At 41.4% G+C, this 24,215-nt stretch overlaps 1 protein-coding gene across 4 annotated transcripts in view; it reads right to left on the bottom strand.

Moving 5' to 3' along the window:
• Nucleotides 1-11,015, bottom strand: part of hace1 (HECT domain and ankyrin repeat containing E3 ubiquitin protein ligase 1) — a 51,346-nt gene extending 40,331 nt beyond the window's left edge. For 2 of the 4 annotated variants that reach the window (XR_003981193.1, XM_030394071.1), the window contains exons 1-3: nt 10,620-10,880; nt 7,934-7,988; nt 7,602-7,691 (exon numbers count right to left, since the gene is read on the bottom strand). Coding sequence is in view for 3 of the 4 variants with exons in the window: in XM_030394071.1 (XP_030249931.1) it covers nt 7,602-7,691; nt 7,934-7,988; nt 10,620-10,710 (236 nt within the window). In the remaining variant the exon portion in view is untranslated. Of the gene's footprint in view, nt 1-7,601; nt 7,692-7,933; nt 7,989-10,619 lie in introns of all 4 variants that reach the window. The other 2 variants (XM_030394070.1, XM_030394072.1) reach the window with 2 other exon arrangements.
• Between the last annotated feature and the right edge of the window lie 13,200 nt (nt 11,016-24,215).

The following is a 24,215-nucleotide window of genomic DNA, read 5'->3' as shown; positions in this document are numbered from 1 at the left end:
CGTGAAGCCGCCTCTGCCTGTTCCGCTCTCTGCGCCTCTCTCTCCACTCTCTCGTTCTCTAGTGCAAGTAACTCCTCATCTGTATACTCCGGTAAGAACAAATGTGGTCTACCGTCGAATTCAAAAGGTTCGTCGTCGATGTCTTCCACTTCGACATCAGACAGCACTCCGTCGTGACTATTTCGTACGGTGGCCGGGAGGTGCAAACCAAGATTACAAAATGTGAAACACTTTTACGAAGCTTGAGACAAATTTACAGTTTGAAAAACATTTTTACATATCATAAAACAAAATTACATTACTGAAACAAATTTACATTTCAGAAAACAAATTAACATGATACAAAACACTTTTACAAACACCGAAACAAATTTACATTTCAGAAAATAAATTTACATTTCAGAAAACAAATTAACATGATACAAAACACTTTTACAAACGCAGAGACATACATTACATACATTTACATTTTGAAAAACATTTTTACATATCATAAAACAAAATTACATTACCGAAACAAATTTACATTTCAGAAAACAAATTTACATTTCAGAAAACAAATTAACATGATACAAACTTTTACAAACACCAAAACAAATTTACATTTCAGAAAACAAATTTACATTTCAGAAAACAAATTAACATGATACAAAACACTTTTACAAACACCGAAACAAATTTACATTTCAGAAAACAAATTTACATTTCAGAAAACAAATTAACATGATACAAAACACTTTTACAAACACCGAAACAAATTTACATTTCAGAAAATAAATTTACATTTCAGAAAACAAATTAACATGATACAAAACACTTTTACAAACGCAGAGACATACATTACATACATTTACATTTTGAAAAACATTTTTACATATCATAAAACAAAATTACATTACCGAAACAAATTTACATTTCAGAAAACAAATTTACATTTCAGAAAACAAATTAACATGATACAAACTTTTACAAACACCAAAACAAATTTACATTTCAGAAAACAAATTTACATTTCAGAAAACAAATTAACATGATACAAAACACTTTTACAAACACCGAAACAAATTTACATTTCAGAAAACAAATTTACATTTCAGAAAACAAATTAACATGATACAAAACACTTTTACAAATGCCGAGACAAATTTACAAGTGGTGAAACACTTTTACAAGTCCCAAAACAAATTTACAAATAACATCAACCGGAAAGGGAATGTACCAACTCCGGGGTTGAACCGGAATTATACAACAAGTAGTTCCGACCAAGCAATCTGATTGGTCAACAAGACATTTTGACCGTGCTCAAATCAGCATGACAGCACGCCTGACTCATTACTCAAAATATTACTCCGCCAAGTCCGTGTGTCCATCTCCATGGCAACATAGTAACTGTCAGAGCTGGAGCAAAAAAAAAAAAAAAAAGTACGGCTTGAAATTCAAACTTTCTGCCGTAAAATATGCAGAGGAAAAGTCGGGAGAAGTAGCCGCTAGACATTTCTCTGTCGACCCCAAGAGAGCGAGAGATTGGTGATTAAAAAAAAAACGGAGCTGTCCCAGGAGGACAGCAGCAGGGCCAGGCTGTCTGCTGGAGGGAGGAAGAAGGCTAGTGAAGAGCCTGAGATAAACATGCGGGAATAAGTTATCAGCAAACGGGCACGCCATGAGAGAGTGTCCCACAAAATGATCAGGGCGATGGAAAAACAAATGTACGCCACCGTGAGTGACAGCACAGATGAGGAATTATCTGCGAGTGCTGGTCGGCTGAATCGTTTCCTCCGCCGCAACAACTTCAGCAGGATGCCGAGAATTCACAGAGAAGCTGGCGAAGTTTGTGACATTTTCATCCCGGATTTTTGAGAGAAAAGAATTAAACGCCTGTCCCAAATTGCCCCCCGGTCCCAAATAAATGCCTCGTCTGTTAAGTGATTGAAACAAATAAATGCCCCGGCTATTATTTATTTCCCCTTCAGTGTGAGAGACACTATTGTGGCCGCGGTGAAAACGTTTTATAAAAAATATAAAAGAAAAAAAAATCAACATCTTTGTTATAACTTGGGCGATAAAAATAAGCCTTTTCTGTTTATCTGTGCAGTATTAATTTAGTTCGGGAAATTTCGAGATCGCGATAAAACATGAACATCAGCTCAGACTTCACTCTTCTGGGACTAGAAAATCCCTTCTGTTGCTAAGGGTTGGATTATTTGATGGAGTGGTAAACTACGTTCCATTACACATATGAGTCAACTGACGTGACTGATTTTGTTTCAGTTATTAGTCAGACCCATCAACAACAACAACAACTCGAATTGGCCGCTGCCGGGTTATCACTTCCGGTTCAACCCCGGAGTTGGTACATTCCCTTTCCGGTTGATGTTATTTGTAAATTTGTTTTGGGACTTGTAAAAGTGTTTTGTATCATGTTAATTTGTTTTCTGAAATGTAAATTTGTTTTCTGAAATGTAAATTTGTTTTCTGAAATGTAAATTTGTCTCGGCGTTTGTAAAAGTGTTTTGTATCATGTTAATTTGTTTTCTGAAATGTAAATTTGTTTTCTGAAATGTAAATTTGTTCCGGCGTTTGTAAAAGTGTTTTATATCATGTTAATTTGTTTTCTGAAATGTAAATTTGTTTTCTGAAATGTAAATTTGTTTTGGTGTTTGTAAAAGTGTTTTGTATCATGTTAATTTGTTTTCTGAAATGTAAATTTGTTTTCTGATATGTTAATTTGTTTCGGTAATGTAATTTTGTTTTATGATATGTAAAAATGTTTTCCAAAATGTAAATTTGTCTCAAGCTTCGTAAAAGTGTTTCACATTTTGTAATTTTGGTTTGCACCTCCCGGCCACCGTAATTTCGGAAACAGCTACGGCCATCACGGACTCTCTGCTCTGCTCTGCTCTCTGCAAGAACCATTAGCATGAGCAAACAAGCTAGCTCTCGGTGCAGAGCGAATAGACTCATAACAGGCTATTGTAAGGCTTATGGCTCATGGCAGGCTGTAACATGAACATGTACGTTATGAACAGAAAAACGAAAATGCTGGAATACGTTTCTGTCTGCAAAATTCAAGATTCTGTCGCTGCCAGTAAGGGAGTAAGCGCACGCTCGACGGATCGACTAGTTTTGTCTACGACATGGATGTCAACAAACGGTAAGTGGCTGCTTGCACAAACACACTGTTTTAACCATGTTGAAATCGACTGAAGTTCTCCTTTAACTGAGTTAATTAAAGCTCCTGTTTGTAAGATGGTAAAACTGACACTTCGGGTTTCCCAACTGGTCAGATACTGACGCTTTCAGATGGTGCTGACCCGACCTACAATCCTAAAGCGTCAGTATACTGATTTATGTAGAGTGATAATGTAATGATGGATTGATTACATTATCATCAGGAGGTGGTGTAATCCCGGACATGTTCACGTGAAGAAACGTCTCTGTACCCCGGACATTGAACTGTTGACTGTGGGGATGAGGCCTTATTATTTGCCCCGGGAGTTCACATCCGCCATCATTATCGGTGTGTACGTTCCTCCTTCAGCTGATGCAGCGCTGGCCTGTGACGTCATCCACTCCGCTGTTGCCCAGATACAGACGCAGCATCCTAACCCATTTATTGTCATCACTGGGGATTTTAATCACGTCTCACTGGACAAAACCCTCCCAACATTTCACCAGTATGTTGACTGCCCCACCAGAGACTGTAACACACTGGATCTGTTGTATGCAAATGCTAAGGATGCATACAGTCCCACAGCCCTCCCCCCGCTTGGAAGATCTGACCACAACCTGGTTCTGCTGACCCCTAAGTATATGCCTCTCGTTCAGCGGCAGCCTGTCCACACTAGGAGCGTGAGGAGGTGGACTCAGGAGGCTGCTGACGCACTACAGGACTGCTTTGAGTCGACAGACTGGGATGCACTTGTTGAGCCACATGGAGAGGATCTCGACAGCATGACCGACTGCATCACAGAATACATCAGGTTCTGTGAACACACCACCATGCCAACCCGGACTGTACGCTGCTTCCCTAATAATAAGCCGTGGATCACCAATGACCTGAAAGCCCTTCTTAACAAGAAGAAGAGGGCGTTCAGGTCTGGAGACAGGGAAGAACTGAGGAGAGGGCAGCATGAACTCAGGGATATGCTGAGGGCCTGTAAAGATGCCTACAGGAGGAAGCTGGAGGCCAAACTCCAGCAGAACAATGTGAGGGATGTGTGGACTGGTATGAAGCAGATCACTGGGTGTAAGGTGAGCGGCAGACAGTCATCGGGCAGCCTGGAGAGGGCAAACGAGCTGAACAGATTCTTCAATAGGTTCAGCTCACAGCCTTCTGTCGTCTCCATGACACCAACAGACCCCCACACACCCTCACTGCCCCAAATGCTTCCTCCCCTCCCCCCTCACTCCCCTGCTGTGAGCTCTCCTGTGCAGCACCTCTCCTCCTCCTCCTCCACCTCTTCCTCCTCCACCTCCTCCTCCTCCTCCACCTTCACCTCCTCCTCCACCTCCTCGTCCTTCACTGAAGACACCGGCAGCCTCCCCCGCATGACTGTGACTGCAGGCCAGGTTAGGAGACAGCTGGAGAGACTCCACCAGCAGAAGGCTGCAGGCCCTGACGGTATCAGCCCCAGGATCCTGAAGACATGTGCCAGCCAGCTGTCTCCTGTCCTACAACACCTCTACAACCTGAGCCTTGGTCAGGAGAGAATACCGGTGCTTTGGAAGACTTCCTGCCTGGTTCCTGTTCCAAAGAGGTCGACACCATCAGACCTCAATGACTATCGACCAGTGGCCCTCACATCTTACGTCATGAAGGTGCTGGAGAGACTGGTTTTGGCCAACCTGAGGCCGCAGGTGAGAGCCCTGCTAGACCCTCTGCAATTTGCTTACCAGCCCCACTTGGGAGTTGATGACGCTGTCATCTTCCTGCTGCAACGAGCCCATTCGCACCTGGATGGTGGAGGAGGCACTGTGAGAATCACATTCTTTGATTTTTCTAGTGCTTTTAACACCATTCAGCCACTGCTACTGGGGGAGAAGCTGCGGGTGATGGGTGTAGACGACACAATGATCTCCTGGATTACTGACTACCTGACAGGCAGGCCACCGTTTGTCCGTATGGGCAGTGTTCTGTCTGATGCAGTGGTTAGTGATACAGGAGCTCCACAGGGGACTGTACTGTCTCCTTTCCTGTTCACCTTATACACCACTGACTTTCAGTACAACACCGGGTCGTGTCACCTGCAAAAGTTTTCTGACGACTCGGCTGTTGTTGGGTGTATAAGTGAGGGACAGGAGGAGGAGCACAGGGCACTGGTAGACAACTTTGTGGAGTGGACTGGACAGAATAACCTGCGGCTGAACATCAGCAAGACCAGAGAGATGGTGATAGATTTCAGGAAGAAGAGGAAGACGGCTTTCCAACCTCTGTGCATTCTGGGAAGGGATGTGGAGGCAGTGGAGGATTACAAGTACCTGGGTGTTACCATCAACCACAGACTGGACTGGAGATCTAACACTGAAGCTGTGTACAAGAAGGGGATGAGCAGACTTTACTTCCTGAGGAAGCTGAGATCCTTCAACATGTGCAGCAAGATGTTGTAGATCTTTTATCAGTCTGTGGTGGCCAGTGTACTTTTCTTTGCTGTGGTTTGTTGGGGAAGCAGCATCGGAGCCAGCGACACCAACAGACTCAACAAACTGATCTGGAAGGCTGGCTCTGTGATTGGCTGCAAACAGGACACTCTGGAGGCTGTGGTGGAGAGGAGGACACTGAAAAAACTGTTATCCATCATGGATAATCCTCTCCACCCTCTCCAACTCACACTGGTCAGACAGCGGAGCACCTTCTCCGGAAGGCTGCTTCAGCTTCGCTGTCGTAGCAACAGATACAGGAAATCTTTCCTGCCACAAGCCATCACTTTATACAACAACTCTCTCACCTCTGCCTGACAGAGAACTCTGGTCTCTCTACTGTTCTGTTGTATATATTATTATTGTTATAGTATATTTTGCATATTTTGTTTTGTTGTATATATTATTACTGTTTATTGTTTATAGCACACTGTGCACTGTATATATACACTATGTATATATTGGATTCTATTTATGTTATGTACGAAGTGTTTTATTTGCGGACCCACTGCTGCTGTAACAAAATAATTTCCCAGTCTGGGATCATTAAAGTAATTCTATCTATCTATCTATCTATCTATCTATCTATCTATCTATCTATCTATCTATCTATCTATCTAGAGCAGAGTGGCACTCACACTCATCGGTGAGGGAGTTTGTAGCGCGGCTCCGAAACTAACGTTACTGCTCCGTTTGTTGTGGTCCCACTCACTAAACAGTCCGGGCGGCGCGCACGCTAAGGTTCCGGTTACGTGTTTTTTGTTCCGGTCTTGCGGCAAAGCATCGGCGTCGATCGATGCCAAATCGTCACGTGACGCATTCGCCACATCGATGAGTTGCACCCACCTCTATGCCAGATACTGCATTGATGTGACACTTAATGGAAACCACATGATCAACACAAACAAGGCCCCACACTCCTCCTACCCACTTTGATTTATAGTCCAACTAATACTTTTTGAAGCTGATGCTGATAATATTGGTGAATTTAACATTTTGCTAATGATATAATCTCTATTCACTCAACAAAAATGTAAATACAACACTTTTGTTTCTGTGCACACAAAATAAATATTTCTTGCAGATTTTAAACACAAATTTGTTACAATCTGTGTTATTGAGCACTTCTCCTTTGCCAAGGTAATCCATCCCCCTGACAGCTGGGTCACAAAAAAAGGCCACTGTAAAATGCACACTTTACATCGTTACAACTGTTACAAGAGTAACAAGTTTTAAAGGACTGTACAGTCAGCATGCTGACTGCAGCAAGGTCCACTAGAGCTGTTGTCTGTTAATTCGATGTTCATTTCACAATTGTAAGCGTCTCCAATGCGTCTCAAAATTTGGCTGTGAATCCAGCCAGGCTCCAGACCATGTGTCACCACACCAGCCCAGGACCTCCAAATTCAGCCTCTTCACATGCATGATTGTCTGGGACCAGCCACTCAGACAACTAATGTAACAATATTTTTGTTATACTAAAGAATTGCTGCACAGAAAGTGTCTCAAAGAAGCTCATCTGCATCTTGACATTGACAACAGTTCAACGGTGGAACCAACCTGAGTGGGCAAAGTGCTCAATTTTGATGGCTTTGGAGAAGTAAGTGTTTCTTCATGTTTTTCTTTTGTTCTTTGAGCAGGACATTTTACAGTTCAAAAGTCCAATGCACACGGTCTTTGATGGACAAACTATGTAATAGTGACACTCTCTCTCTAAATCACTTCAAACCCACATTGACATTGTTCTTACTGCAATTTCTTGTTGATAATCAACCAACATGAATTAAGCTAATATCAGCCAGTCTAGCTCAACTAAGGACCCACACATCGGCACACACTACTGATATACAAGACATTCCCACCTACTCCCAGTGTCCTTGTTACAATTCTTTTAGATATACTTAACAAGAGGGAGGTTCTTGGCAGAGTTCAGTGCTTACATGTTAATAAGAACAATATCTTACTTGGCAGCAATGTGCAGCAGACTTCTCTTCACCCGTCCAAAAGCATAGTTCACATCAAACTTGGAGTTGAGCAGCAACTCTGACACTGACCTTTTAGAGACAGGGTGGAACAAATAGAGCACATCTTCTTTTGGGGACAACAACTATACATTCACCATTCCCCTGCAAGGGCAACTGGTGTGCAGGAGACAGTAAAAACATGCTCAGACTGGTCACTACTGGCAATAGCAGGTAAACATGCCACAGAACGTGGATTCTACCTCAGGCACTGAGATCACAATGTGCCAACATTAATACACTATGCTTGTTGTACAGTACAGTTTATTGCTTACCTGTGCTGGTCCGCCATGACCATTGGCATGAGTGTGTACACTGCTGTCTCATTGTCTGTGAAGGGAGAAACAGATATTATATTATCTGCTTTCTTTTGAAGTGCATGAAAAAGCTTGGAAGTGTACTTTTTCTATGACTAATTTTCACACTGTTACTGTACTTTAGAGCTGACCCCATCGGTTGGTAAATCAAATACCAACAATATCAAATAGAAAATTGATTTAAAACTGCTTTAAAAACCTACTGTATTAATTATGCAATCATTTTTTATGCAAAAACACCGACTGTCTTTGTTATTTGAACTGTTAGTTTGACATCCGGAGGCATCATCAGAAACTGTGATGGCCATTTTTATGGAGAAAATGAATTGAGAATATAATCAGAAGAGTATCACAATAATGAAAATAAGTATAAACATTTTATTCATACTCACCAAGACCTGTGCAGTTCCTATTTGTAAACTAAAGATATAGTGTATGAGTATATTACTGTTCCATAATTACCTTCGTTCTCTAAAAGTGATGGATAACTATTTATTTTTTTAATCCATTTAAATGTAGCCTCATTTTCAGTTTGCTTACTGCTGTAAAATGTGTCATTTTTCCAACCTGTTTTTCACTAAAGTCTTCAGGGAGCAGTTGAGACATTACAGTGGCTTCAGAGGGGTTCTTAATGAACAATCACTCCATGTTGCCTAGTATAGATATGTTTATTTCTGGCATGCTATATTGTTAAGCATACTGTTCGAGGAAAATAAATAAATGTATAGTGTAACCCATTTATGATTTTTCCCTGCCTGCGAAGTGCTTGCTGCATGTGTTCATTTCTCACATGGAATACATACAGACACACACACACCCTAAACCTTTTCATTTGCCAAAAAGAAACAAAAACACAAAATATAAAAACAAGTTAAAGATGAATTTTACTGATGGCATTTTGTTTTTCTATAGATATTGTGATCATTTCGTTATCATCAATATTTTTTGGTCAAAATAATTATGTAGTAACAATCTGATATTATAACAGCCACAGTGGACACACACTGTTAGAAGCACTGTGCTTTGTGTCCAGGACCTGACTGATGTATGTGACGTGGTGATCCAAAGAGGGTGTTCTGAGATCTATTTTACCTTTTCTGCCTCTGTCATGCTGAGGTGTAGCAAAAGCTACAGTTTCCAAAGTTAACATATAGACATAGACAAAATGTTTATCAAATACACAGAGGAATATATTCTACGGACTTGTACTGAACCCCAGACTGAAACTGTTTTGCATTTGGATCATTTGCTGCTGTTAAACTTTGTAAAGAGGAGAACACTGGACCTCCCTTTGACAGCCTGCTCCTGTATGCTAGGCTGTCAGAGCTGAGTCACAGACTCAGTACATACACATGGTGCATTTTAACTCATGTCATACACACCACAGTTCATTCAGCCTGTAGAGTAGTATGTCTGTGAGGCTGACAGTGACAGAGACACAGAGACACACACAGACAGATACAGACAGAGACAGAGATACAGACACAGAGTCACAGACACAGAGACACACAGATACAGAGAGACACAGATACAGAGAGACAGACACAGCGACACAGATACAGAGAGACACACACAGGGTCACTGTGAAAGTTTTAGATGCGGAGAGGGGGGAAATTTCGCTCCGGCGCTGATCCGCCTCTGGAGGTAGTGTATCAGGGCCGCATTATTGGTGAGCCGTCCCAGTGTAAACGGATAAGCTGGAGGCGCGGAGCGAGGGCGTGTCGGTCTGACAGTCTGATAACTACACAGGTCCTTCACTCAACTAAATACAGAGAAATGTCCCACAAAGCAACGTTACAGGACCGAACAAAAGTAACGTAGTAACGTAGTAACTGTAACTGTCTTTGGCAACGTATATGAGGAAAACAAATACCACAGCTGTACGTGGAGAAACATCTGCCCTCCTGCTTGTCCTACCGACTCTTCGTCACATTTCAGTTTGTGATGAAAATAAATCACCGCGACCGTCAGCCCTCCGGACCGAGACTTCACCGAACTTTCTCCCAGGAAAACAGCCTCCGTCCCCGCGAGTGACAGTGTCAGACAGCGTCCTGTTTACTGATGGTGATTATGCATAATTATGTAATTTAGCGCGAAAAACTTAACTCCGTCACTTTCCAGGTGGGTCAGGATCAATCACTACACATTATAACAGCATCTATATGATTATAAACTGTCCGCGGGTTTGGATTAACAGGGGAACACCTGGGGAAACACCGACGTCATCAACATGACGCGTACAGTCACGCATTTTTAGGAGCCGCAGCGCCGGCTTTCTGTGTGAATTACACACGTGAAGGCGGAGATGCTTTGCTCTGTGTGAATCACCATCGGCGGAGAATTGCCGAACCACCGCTCCGGAGACAATGCGGAGAGGCTGTTTAAAAACGGCTACAGAGAGACACGCATAGACACAGATACAGAGAGACACACAGAGACACAGATACAGAGACACACAGAGACAGACACACAGAGACACAGATCCAGAGAGACACACATAGACACAGATACAGAGAGACACGCAGAGACACAGATACAGAGAGAGACACAGAGACACATATATAGACACAGAGACACAGGTCACTTGTTTACGCCGCCAGCTCGCGCTGACTTTAGCTAACGCCTGCACATCCTGTGTCGTTACCTTCCGGGAGTTCTACGGTCCTGGCCCGGCGGAGGGAACGGGTCAGCCGGCTGAGCTGTACGTTAAGCTGCTCCATCGCCCGTTCCATCATAGGTGAACGGTCCACCGAGATATACCGACGGAACAAAGCCTCGGCCGTCTGGTTTATGTGTTCCTAATGGGGCTTTGTTGGCCCTGGGCGTCGTCCATGGGCGCTGGCAGACGGGGAACTGTTCCTCTGACAGACTCACTGATTCAGGACTCAGTTTTTCCTACTACACTGCTCTGCTCATACACCAACAACGTTACTGCCCAGACTGCCCAGCCTCTGATACTTCCTGTTGTGATGACGTTTAAACGCTATGCAGTGTGGGTGATGTAGTTTCATAGCGACGAAGGACAGCGCCATTGTTTTTGTATGTCGTTGTCGGGGTAAATCTAAATCTCGCTGAAGTCCCGCCCCTTCCAGTGCATCTCATAGGACTCTATTCGGGAATAAAAATGTCTGCTGCTGGTGACTGAAAAGTACGGAAGCCGAGAACGGCCATGGATTTTTATTTTTTTTATGCACTGTTATGACATGATAACGACTTATTAAGTCGAGAGAAAACAGAAATACTTTTGTTTTTGTGGGATAATTTTCAAGTCTGATGATTAAGCGCTGGTTAATGTGATCGTCCTGATTTCAGCCTACAAGAGCTGCCACTGTCTGGTCCAGGTGTGTCCAGGTGAAAATGGAATCTCACATTATTGATTAACGCATCAGGATGTACTTCAATCAAGGTCTAACACAGGCAGAAATTGCATTGTGCCTTTCTGTTAGAGATGGCATTCAGATTAGTCCTCGTCATTTAAGGAGAAGACTAGCCCGGTTACAACTTAACAGGCAACAGTTAAGTGATCCTGCTGACATTGTTAACTTCATTAGCAACCAGATAAGAGGACCGGGTCGTCTTCATGGTTATCGAATGATGCACGAGAGGTGCAGATTGGCTGGACTGCGCGTTACTCGAGACATGGTTCAGGAGGTTCAGTCACATCTTGACCCAGAGGGCCTACAGCAACGGAGAGGAACAAGACTACGGAGAAGATTTTATAGTGTCCGAGGGCCTAATTATTTATGGCATATGCAGTGTTGGGGAGTAACGAATTACATGTAACGACGTTACGTAATTTAATTACAAAATTTACGTAATTGTAATCCGTTACATTACTGGGAGAAAATATGTAATTAAATTACAGTTGCTTTTGGAAATTTCAATGATTACAACTTAAGTTACATTTGAAAAATCGCAGCAAAAGCTCGGATTTATCAAATAGTTTTTCGCCCCCCTGGATTCATGTTTGTTTTTAGTTTTTTTCATATCAACATCCTCCTTCCAAAACTGACGCTTGTGATTGGCTCTCTCTGGTCATGTGCCATTCGACTCAACCGACAAACCGCACGGCGGCAGTCAGACTCAGCAGCAACAGTGTCTGCGGCACACAAGATGTTCCTGGGCTGGAAATACAAAAAACACTTCATACAGACAGAAGCCAGGCTTCCCTGTATTACAAAGGTGGCTCGCTTTTAACCCGGCTAGATCACCATGGTAACTTATGCTTAGCTCATAACCTGGTCCCGACCAGGTTCTGTTCAGAGTTTAATCATAAAATCGACTATAAAAGCGCCGCTGTTTCACTATTTAACTCATTTACAGCTGACGTCACCTTTACTTTGAAAGTCCAGTGGAGCTGGATCAGAACATTTGTACGGAGGGAGAGATCGCGCTGATAAGCTGCTGTTTAGTTTCTCTCTGAGCGTCTCCGCCTACAGATGTTCAGCTGAGGGGATACGCTGCTCAGCTGATGATCCGACTCGCGTCAAGAGGTCATTTATTAGGCTATAGCCTATTTACTTTTATATACAGTCAGTCACCACTGAAAGAAGTTGTGCGCTCGCAGCAGGACAGATAATTTAACTTAATGTGGCCATGAATAAATTAATTGTTTCGCCTGTTATGTGTTGCCCAAACGCAAATCTTGAGTAGGTCTACTCTGTTTTCTCACATGTAAAAAGGTCTTTGTACAGAGACAACATGAGATTTGCTTGTAGCTACAGCACCTAAAAACCCACTGTAACCTATTTTCATACGCACACCAGCCTCGCTTTCAATAAAACACACACTGGCATTTTATAATTGCGATCAGTGAAATATATGAAAACAATATAAAACACATTTTAAGACAACAGTTGTTGTTGCTCTAAAGCTTCATATTTAAAAGCAGCTCAATGTAGAGCTGTCAGAAATTAAAATCAGCCTCCTCTTGTCATATTTGCAGCAACACTGTTGCTTCAGGCTGTGATCAGGCTTTTTTTGTATCCTCATACTCTCTCCATTAAAACAACCTGCTCCTCTTGGCTGAAATCAGCCCGTTGTGGCTCCATTTAGTGAGGAAGTGAGCCTCCTTCAGTACAGGCCGAAGGTCAGACTCATAATATATGGTTAAACCTTCGAACTGAAAGGTTTATCACACTTTAGGTCTTAAAATGTGAAAATGGTTAACAGTTGAGAGATTTCATTCAAAATTAAGAAAAGTAATCATAATGTAATCAAATGTAATTAGTTACATTACTTTGAGAAAGTAATTGAAATAGTTACACTACTATTACATTTTCAACAGGGTAACTTGTAATTGTAACCAACTACATTTCCAAAGTAATCTTCCCAACACTGGGCATATGGACTCCTATGACAAGCTGACCCCTTTCGGCATTGGAATAAACGGATGCATTGATGGGTTTTCGCTTCATATAATCTGGATGCAAGCAAACTCTTCCAATAGTAACCCCAAAGTCATCGCAGCATACTTCATTAATGCAGTCACCGAACTTGGGGGGTGTCCAAAGATAATCTGATCAGATTTGAGAACTGAAAATGTCCACGTTAACAGGCTGCAACACTTCTTCTGAGAAGATGAGACTGCCGTTGTGCATGGGCCGTGCGTGTTCCAAGGACGCAGTACAGCAAATCAACGGATCGAAAGCTGGTGGGGGATCTACAGGAGACAGAACGCCAGCTATTGGAGGGATGTCTTTCACGAGTTCCAGGCAACTAGAGACTTTAATGGGGATTTCATAGACAATGGTCTCATCCAATTCTGCTTTCTTAAGATTATCCAAGTAAGTCCTCCACTGTCCATATCTTCAATATAGTACATCTCAGGGATGTATTTCGTGTTGTTTTGAGATGAAAGCGGAACCAGCTTTCATCAATTTACCGCCTGCCCCACTTGTCTGTATACCTGTCTGTTAGTGGCGTTTTCTTGCAGAGGCCAAGGGAAGCCAGGCTTCCTCACTTTTTTCAGAATATAACCGTCATTTAATAAAAACACTTTTTTTTAACAGTTTACGTAATCCTTCTGTGTTTTGTCTGTCTTCTCCTCCTCGTCTCTCTTCATTAATTATTGAGCGTTCCATGATGTGTAAAACAGCGCCCCTCTAAATGTTACGTGGTGAGTGAGCGTTGAAAACATGGTACTGCACTCTGTTCTCTGTGAGGATGCCAAGCTGAGTTGGCCTCCCTTCGTGAAAAAAAGAAAGAATGATTGACCAATCAGGTGAGGCTTTTGTCACGACACTGCTCCCCTGTGATTGGTCAGGACAGTGTTAGGACTCTAGTTAAGGGCAGAGTGATACAGTTAACAGTTTTTCTCTCTATGGCGCTGGTTAAGGGAAGCCACGAACTCATTGGCTTCAGTCCAATCAAATCAGAGTATGTTAACGTCATTGAATGAAATGACGGAAGTTTTTGTTTTGTGTCAATACTTGGTAAGCTAGCAAAAATATTAAGCGCAATTATGGAGGGTGGAGATTTGGAGTATTTAGTAAAAAATAATTTTACTAAACTGCCTCTACAGCAGCAACTCCGAATTAAATCTGACGGCAGGCCAACACCAAAACTAGAGCTCCGTACTGAGATGAAGAAAGGTTTTCGGACTTTCAATGAGGAGAATTACGTCCGCACCGAGTGGCTAGCTGCTAGCGCCAAGCTTGGATTAACGAGGCTCTGATTTGGCAAAAATTCTTTGCACAAAGAAGCACAATGAGCAGGTGAAGAAAAAACGGGATATTTTAATGAGACTCATCGTTGCAGCCCTGTATCTTGCGCGCCAAGAGCAAGCGTTCAGGGGTCACAATGAGGCCACTGGCAGCGCAAACAGGGGCAATTTTGTGGAGTTGGTGCATACTTTTGTGGAGTTTGACACCGAGGTCTTCAAACTGCTGCAGCGTTTGCTCACGATTACGGCTACCAGCGCATCAGCAGAGCGCTCATTTTTCTGTCTAAAGAGGAACAAAACTGAGGAACACATGTGGACAGGACAGGCTTGTAAACTTGACCAAGATATCCATTGACTCTGTTTTTGTGGAGGACCTAAAAGCCAGTGGGAAGTTATACGACATGGTCACCGATCACTTTGCCACCATGAGAGACAGGAGGATAGCCTTCCTCTATGAATAGGGTGAGGAAAACGCATTTTTTTTTTTTGTGCGCATCACAATGATGTGATTATAGTCCGTATTGTGTCTTGCTTTGATTAACAGGGTTCGTACGGGTGCTTGAATTCCTTGAAAGTGCTTGAATTTCAATGTTGTGTTTTCAAGGTCTGAAAAGTGCTTGGATTTTAGCTTAAGTGCTTGAAAGTGCTTGACATTATATCTCTGTGTCTTGGCAACATTGGGATCAGACTGGATAGTTTTCTTATTACAAGGAGAAATAAAATCAGTGTGTGTGTGTATCATCACACATGCAGCCTGGTAGCAATAGAGAAGGATGGCTGAGGAGAATGTGAATTTGATGCAATTTGGACTGATGACACGTTTGATATTAATAAACTTTGATAAATAAGCGAAAAGCTTATAAAAGTGTATGTCAAAAAAGAAAATTACAGGGTGCTCTCAGGTCTCTCTTTGTCCCGGTGCAAGTGTACCTGAAGAACGCCAGGTGGTTTCCATTTTTTTGGATAAAAAACTTTGTGTTCTCCTTTAATTTTAAAGTTTTTGCTATCATGAAACATCATTTTAGATGTTTACGGCATAATACAATTTACATTATTGTGATAAAAAGTGAAAAAATAATCATGAGTATATATATTCCTGTAGATATGTATTTTATCCCAGCGATAAGGTGCTGGAACATTTTGTAAATGACCCTTAAAAGTGATTGAAAAGTGCTTGAATTTGACCTTTAAAAATGTGTACGAACCCTGGATTAAGCAGCATGTGAGTCCACTGAAGTTGTTGTTTATTGTTTTGTTTATGTGGAGAAAATGAGCACCACGGACAGCGGCCGAGATGGGCCGGGCTGTCTGAATACATGCACATGTCAGGTGTGCTGTTTACAGCCACCGGTACTGGGTTGTTGTGTTGCTGTATAATTAACATTTACATTTATTATTATGTATATAAACTGAAAAGTGAAAAGCATTTGTGTATCTCACATAGAGCGTACAAGTCGTGTTTGACGTGGACGTAAAACTTAACGGCTTCTGATTGAGTGTGTGAATGAATTCGCATATTTCCAATATCAAATGTGTGCTGTGCATTAAGTAGCTGGTTGTGCTTTTGGGAGGGTGGTTGCATACATTAATGAGATGTTTGTGAGGACTGTGTGTGTGTGTGCGTGTGTGTGTGTGTGCGTGTGTGTGTGTGCGCGTGTATGAGTGATTGACTGACTGAGGGACAGAGAGAGAGAGCACGTCGGTGCTCAAAGTGTCGGTCAGATAACAAGCGTGTGTAAGTCCTGGTAAAATTATGCTGGGCGCTCTAATAGTTCATCCGACTACATGAAATAGCAACATATAAATTGCAACATACGATTTTTTGCCCCCACCCCCGTAAAACATACACAGCTTAGAGGTTATGTCTCACTTGGCTTCCTCGGAAATTTTCATCACGCCACGCCACTGCTGTCTGTAGGCTCCATCTGTCAATGAGACAACAGCGAAATAGGACGTGCAGTTTATTGTGTTTCACCAGCTAGGAGCTGTCATTACGCGCACATTACGCACGGCTGCGCGCTCTTCATAGCGTCCATCCTCACTTAAACCTTGTCTCTCATACCAAATCCAACTTTACAAGCTGTGTCAGAACTAAAGATAAATCAATCAAATCAAAATGTCGATGAATCGCACATGATTCATCAGCATTACGTTTATAAATTCGCCTTTGATTGACAGTCAACAGATAACTATCCGATTAAAGGGGTGTCAATCCTGATATCCTGGTGTGCACTTGTTATTATAGATCACACTTAAAATGCATGTGAGAATGACCACAATTACAGCTGGATGATACAGCAAAAAATGATCCACAGGCAAGGTTTGAGGTGGGTCACCAAGGCGGTTCTTTTATTCATCGCTCTTGGCAAAAAGTATAGGCACATCAGTATCACTAAACAAAAGAACCCCAGGTTGCCAAAATGGCGCCTATTTATAGGGTGTCAACCTATTACCCTGGAAGAATCCATTCCCAGGGATCCCCTGCCTAAAACATTTTTAACCCACCATTGTTTTTATTTCTGTATCTGCACCACATCATCTGTGACCTATATACATCCTACTCTACATCCACTGACAGAGAAAATACACCAATACACTTCATATTACCTCCACTAAAATACAATGCACACATTTACCATCCCCACACCAATTTACACTTGGCTGCCCCCGGAACTATATAAGCGGCGTCTGTTGCCTGGCGAAGCCTTTTGCCTGCACACCCTGAAGAAAAAAGACTGGTGAGTACACAACACTCTTGATTTATCCACTGCACACACTCATGGAGCAACACAATACCCATTCTTAGCTTCTTGTTTAAGCAACTAACACATTTCATATGCACATTTAACCCCATGTCCCTCTACTCCAGGTTGAGCTGCGCGGCCCACACAGCAAACACCAAGACTCAACAAAGGACAACAAACACGGCGACAAACACTCAACACACATGGTAAACATTTCAATACAAATGTACAAAAAGCAATGTGTTAAAATGTATTGTGCAAATCTCCAATAAAGTGCTGTTGCTCTTCTTAAAGTGTCTGTGCAATTATTAAAGTGCATCTTTAATCATAATCAGTCTAAAGTGCGTGGTGCCATGTGTGCAAAACTGGTGACGATGTGCTCTTCGTCACAATGCAACATAATTTAATTTTTAACTATAAGGGGGTCCCTGCTGTTTCTCTATCAACCAAGGGGTTAAAGAGCCCTGACATAAAAGTTATGCTTTCATTATTATTACTTTTAACCAGAGGTTAAAAGTAATAATTACTTACTTTGACTCACTTGTCTTGGCACACAGTGGGTTAATATAACGGAACGAGAAATGGACCAATCAGAATTTTTCTTCTGTTGGTATCTGGGTAAATTACTCCCCTCGCAGGGCCTTCAGTAGCAGCAACGAAGGCCCGTGTAATTCAAGTGAATGTGGCATGAATTTCACATTGACAGGTGCCTTAGCCAATCATATTTCGCTGAGTTGGGGGTGGGATCATTTCACGGCATCTTCCGGGCATTCGCGAATACCTAGCATGAACGTATATAAGCAGGAAGACCCGCGAAAGATTTCAGCGAGGGAGTGAGGAGAAGAACGAACAGGAGACAAATAGAGCGTATGAAATGGCGGCAGTTAGTAGTGAAGAAAACTGTGTGATTACTGGATTTATTGAAACTCCATTTTCAAGATTGCCTTTTCAGGATAAACTTGAAATTGTCCAGAAAGGTCGACCATCACCCGCCTTGCCAGGATTGGTGCAATCTAGCAAGAGCTACCAGAGGCATTTTCAAGCTAGCAGCTAACGTTACAGCTGCTACCCCTGGCCAACGGGCAGCCCGCGCACCAACAACCTGTACTGCTGGGATTGCCTGCTTTTCAATCCCGACAAGGGTATGAAGGTAGATTTGTGTCTTTAATATTCAATCAAAAAAAAGTTTGCTTCAATCAAAACATAGCTATATTTTCAATAAAAAAACCTTTTCAATAAAAGAAAAAAAGTGTTTGAATGCAAAAATATAGGTGAGACTCAAAAAAATGCATTTGAACACTGTTTTTCTTTGATTGAAAATGTTTTCTTTGATAGAAGTAAAGGTTTTTTTGTTTGAAGCAACTTTTTTGATTGAAGTAACGTTGTTTTCTGTTTGGGCCATATTATGGGTAGGACATTTGTGTCTTTATAATTCAATCAAAAAAGAAGTTGCTTCAAACAAAAAAAAAATATTTTCCATAAAAAAATCACTTCAATCAAAAAAAAAACTTTTTCAATCATAGAAAAAAAAAATTTGAATGCAAAAACATATTTGAGACTCAAAAAATTGCATTTAAACCCTTTATTATTGAAAATGTTTTCTTTGATTGAAGTAATCTTTTTTGTGTTTGGGCCACATTATGGGTAGGACATTTGTGTCTTAATTATTCAATCCAAAAAAAGTTGCTTCAATCAAGAAAAATATTTTCAATCAAAGAAAAAACTGCAAATGCAAATGCAAATGCAAAAATAAAATTGAACCCCCCCCCCCTAAAAAAAAAAATCATTTAAAGTGTTTTTTATTGAAAATATTTTTTTCGATTTGAAGATTTTTTATTTTGAATGAAGTAAAAAAAGTTTTGAAGTCGTTTTTTTTTTTGATTGAATTATTTTGACACAAACATCCCGCAGTGGGCGGGTGCTTCCCCATTGGTCAGACATGTTTGAGTGACAAGTGTCTACACCAATGACGTCTTTCTGACAAGAAAGTCATGGCCGCCAGCAAGCCAGGGAGCAGTGGTGGAGTTGTTGTTAACTACAGCATTAAAATGATTGGTGTCATGTTATTAGCCTACTCTGTTTGATATTTCGATTAAACATGAAGCTTGCTAACTTAGTTCACGTTGACTAATTTGTGTGATGGTGTTAGATATCTAACGCCGTCATATTGTCAGGCAGGCTAGCTGATAACGTTAGCCGATGGCCCTGTACACTGAATGACCTATGTGCTAGTGCTATATTACGTTATGATAAGTAACATCATTAGTGGTCAAACAACAGTCCACAGGCCAACTGTTGCCTGCAGTGCTGCCTGTTTAGCAGCAACAGGTCATGCAGAGCCTGAGTCTATCTTCTCACACAGCCCAGTGGATTACTGCGGTCAAGCCAGCCGTGGTTCGCGTTTGCTTGGTCAAATCAGCCGCACGTTGTTTTCTAGTGCGCGAATCTACTAACATTTATGGTAATCGTAATGAAACCGCTCTGAAGGGCTGCTGGTACTGACAGTGGGGCAGACTGCAGTCTCACAGTCAGACCCGTGAACCATACGAGACTTTTACAGTAACTTTGAAAAATTTGTATTTCCTGCGAAAATACAGTGTGAGTGCTGACAGCTGAAGCGATTTCCGAAATCTGCTGAACGTCCTGCCGAAAATGCATGAAACTATAAGAATGCTGAAAAAAAAGGCGAAAAGCTGTAGATTAAGAGGGCAGTAAAGATGTTAAAATGGTGAAAGAAGGCTAAAAAGCTGAAAAGTTATATGCTGAAAGAGCTTAAATAGGTGAAAAAAAGAGGCAAGGGATGAAAAGCTGTTGGGTAAGAGGGCAGGAAGATGTTAAAATGGTGAAAACATATGAAAAGTTGTAGAGTAAGAGGGCTGGAAAAGGTTAAAATGGTGATGAAATGTGAAAAGCTGTAGAGTAAGAGGACTGGAAGAGGTTAAAAAACGTGAAAACATATGAAAAGCTGTAGAGTAAGAGTGCTAGAAGAGGTTAAAAAGGTGAAAAAATATGAACAGTTGGAGAGTAAGAGGGCTGGAAAAGGTTAAAATGTTGAAAAAAGGCTAAAAGGTGAAAAGTTGAAGGCTGGAAGAGCTTCAAAAGGTGAGAAAAGGACGAAAATCTGTACAGTCAGAGGGCTGGAAGAGATTAAAATGGTAGAAAAAGGATAAGAAGATGTAGAGTAAGAGGGTCGAAAAATTTTAAGAAGGTGTAACAGGATGAAGTAAGAGGGCCGAAAAAGAATAAAAAAGGTGAAGAAGGATGACAAGCAGTAGAGTAAGAGGGCTGGAAGAGGTTAAAAAGGTGAAAAGATATGAACAGTTGTAGAGTAGGAGGGCTGGAAGAGGTTAAAGAGTTGAAAAAAGGATGAAAATGTAAAAAAGTCAAAGGGTGACAGAGCTCAAATAGGTGAAAAAAGGATGAAAAGGTAAAAAGATGTAGAGTAAGAGTGCTGGAAAAGGTTAAAATGGCTGCACATACGTTGAAGGAGGAGCAACCATGAAGCAAGCCAACAAGATTTCCTACATTTTGTATGTATACATTGTCTATGTGAAGTAAAAGATATGGGATCCAAATCCAGCTGAAGAGAATTCTTTGTCCAGATTTTCCAGCTGCTCTACTCTGTAGTGATGATGTCACGCACTCTGGCTCAAATACACACGCATTCTTCAGATACACACGCTGGAGAAATAGAGACACAGATCAAACTGTCCCCATAAGAATGAATTGGTGAAACCCCTCCCAAACTCCTGTGATTTCTGAAAAAAACGTAATGGTAATCGCCAAAGTATGTGCATGTTGAGAGACAGTGCTGAACGCACCCGTCTTGTTTTTATTTCTGTCGAGTGAGAAATGAGGGCACAGGAGCGAGAGACAAATCAGGTACCGTTTGCTCTCGGCCAGAAATTTAGCCTCAAAATTAACATTGCGCCTTATGGGAGGGGGCGATGACTTCTCTTCGCTCTCTGGCTTCTAAATCCAAAACCGTAAATCCCACATCTGAAATGAGGCAACCAGCTGACACCCAACAAGATTACCTACATGTCTATCCATATATTGTCTATGTCAAGTAGAAGATGTGGGTTCAAAATCAAGCTAAAGACAATGTTGTCTCCCATTCGTCGAACTGCTCCCCACTCTAGCAATGATGTCACGCACTCTAGCTGACGCAATACACACCCATTATAAAATCAGAAGAGGAGCTAAAAATCCTTGAAACTAAAACTGCGATATTTTCAAAACCGTACTAAATTTTCAAAAACTGAATACCTCGCCAATAGTTCAAGGTCTTGAAACCGTTTTAAAGTTTGAATGGTGTCTCTCGCTTAACGTATGAGGAACAAGATGAGGTTGAAAGTCGATGAGTTTTGAAGAGGATTTGAAGCTTTTCCCATTTGATTCAATGTTAAATTTTCTTTGGAAAAAGCAGAATTTCTGAAAAAGTTGAAAAGTTGAAAAGTTGAAAAGCAGATGGTTGAAAGAGCATAAAAAGCTGAACATTTTAAAAGTTGAATGGTTTGAATAGCTGAACGTATGCTGAAGTTATAGCAGAATGAGATTTGAAAAAATCCACATAAGGATGAATGGGGAAAATTTGCCAGAAAAAGCTGAATATTTCCAAAAGTATAAAAGATAGAAAAGCCAAAAGTAAAAGCCATCAACATTTTGATAGTTGAACGGTTTCAATCGGTCAAAATTTGTAGGAGGAGATAGGTGCCAAAAAACGTACAGAAGAAGAATAAAATACTAGAAAAATTTGTATTTCCTGCGGAAATACAGTGTGAATGTTGACGGCTGAAGTGATTTCCGAAATCTGCTGAACGTGCTGCTGGAAATGCATGAAACTATAAGAATGTTGAAAAAAAAAGGCGAAAAGCTGTAGATCAAGAGGGCAGTAAAGATGTTAAAATGGTGAAAGAAGGCTAAAAAGGTGAAAAGTTATACGCTGAAAGAGCTTAGATGGGTGAAAAAAGGAGGCAAGGGATCAAAAGCTGTTCGGTAAGAGGGCAGGAAGCTGTTAAAATGGTGAAAACATACGAAAAGCTGTAGAATAAGAGGGCTGGAAGAGGTTAAAAAGGTGAAAACATGTGAAAAGCTGTATAGTAAGAGGGCTGGAAGAGGTTAAAAAGGTGAAAAAATACGAAAAGCTGTAGAGTAAGAGGGCTGGAAGAGGTTAAAAAGGTGAAAAAATACGAAAAGCTGTAGAGTAAGAGGGCTGGTAAAGGTTAAAGTGTTGAAAAAAAGGCTAAAAGTTGAAAAGTTAAAGGCTGAAAGAGCTTCAAAAGGTGAGTAAAGGATGAAAAGCTGTAAAGTCAGAGGGGTGGAAGAGGTTAAAATGGTGAAAAGAGGATGAGAAGATGTAGAGTAAGAGTGCCGAAAAAGCTTAAGAAGGTGTAAAAGGATGAAGTAAGAGGGCCGAAAAATAATAAAAAAAGGTGAAGAAGGATGAAAAGCTGGAGAGAGCTGGAAGAGGTTAAAATTTCGAAAAAAAAGGATGACAAGCAGTAGAGTAAGAGGGCTGGAAGAGGTTAAAGAGTTGAAAAAAGGATGTGCAAGTAAAAAAGTCAAGGGGTGAAAGAGCTCAAATAGGTGAAAAAAGGATGAAAAGGTAAAAAGATGAAGAGTAAGAGGGCTGGAAGGGGATAAAAAGGTGAAAACATATGAACAGCTGTAGAGTAAGAGGGCTGGAAGAGGTTAAAAAGGTGAAAACATATGAAAAGCTGTAGAGTAAGAGGGCTGGAAGAGATTAAAAGGTGAAAACATATGAAAAGCTGTAGAGTAAGAGGGCTGGAAGAGGTTAAAGAGTTGAAAAAAGGATGAAAAGGTAAAAAGATGTAGAGTAACAGTGCTGGAAGAGCTTAAAATGGCCGCACATACACTGGAAAAGGAGCAACCATGGAGCAAGCCAACAAGATTTTCTAGATTTCTATCTCTATATTGCCTATGTCAATTGAAAGATGTGGAATCCAGATCCAGCTGAAGAGAATTCTTTCTCCACATTTTCCAGCTGCTCTACACTGTAGCGATGATGTCATGCACTCTGGCTCACGCAATACACACTCATTCTTCAGATACACACGCTGAGAAATACAGAGAGACAGATCAAAGTGTCCCCATAAGGATGAATAGGAGAAGCCCTCCCAAACTCCTGCGATTTCTGAAAAAAACGTAATGGTAATCGCTGAATAATGTGTATGTTGAGTGACAGGAGACCTTGGTGAACACGTTGATGTTATTTTCATTTCAGTTTAGTGAGAAATGAGGGCACATCAGCGAGAGACAAATCAGGTACCGTCTGCTCTTGGCCAGAAATCTGGGCTCAAAATTAACATTGCGGCTTATGGACCACGGTTTTGAGTTTGTGTCGCTCCCGGGCTTCTAAATCCAAAACTGTATGTCCCACATCTGAAATGAGGCAACCAGCTGACACCCAACAACTTTTCCTACATTTCTATCCAAATAATGTCTATGTCAAGTAAAAGATTTGGGACCAAAATCAAGCTGAAGACAGTTTTCTTCTCCCAGTCTTCGAACGGCTTCCCACTCTAGCGATGATGTCACCCACTCTAGCCGACGCAATACACACCCATTATAAAATCAGAAGACGGGCTAAAAATCCTTAAAACTAAAACTGCGATATTTTCAAAACCGTACTAAATTTTTAAAAACTGAATACACCGACAATAGTTCAAGGTCTTGAGACTGTTTTAAAGTTCGAATGGTGTCTCTCGCTCAACGTATGAGGAACAAGTAGAGGTTGAAAGTCGATGAGTTTTGAAGAGGATTTGAAGCTTTTCCCATTTGATTCAATGTTAAATTTTTTTGGGAAAAA

The sequence above is a fragment of the Sparus aurata genome, chromosome 17 (assembly GCF_900880675.1).
Source record: "Sparus aurata chromosome 17, fSpaAur1.1, whole genome shotgun sequence".
Classification (NCBI taxonomy): domain Eukaryota; kingdom Metazoa; phylum Chordata; class Actinopteri; order Spariformes; family Sparidae; genus Sparus; species Sparus aurata.
Note: the sequence above shows the minus strand (reverse complement) of the source record. Positions and strands in the feature narration are given on the sequence as shown.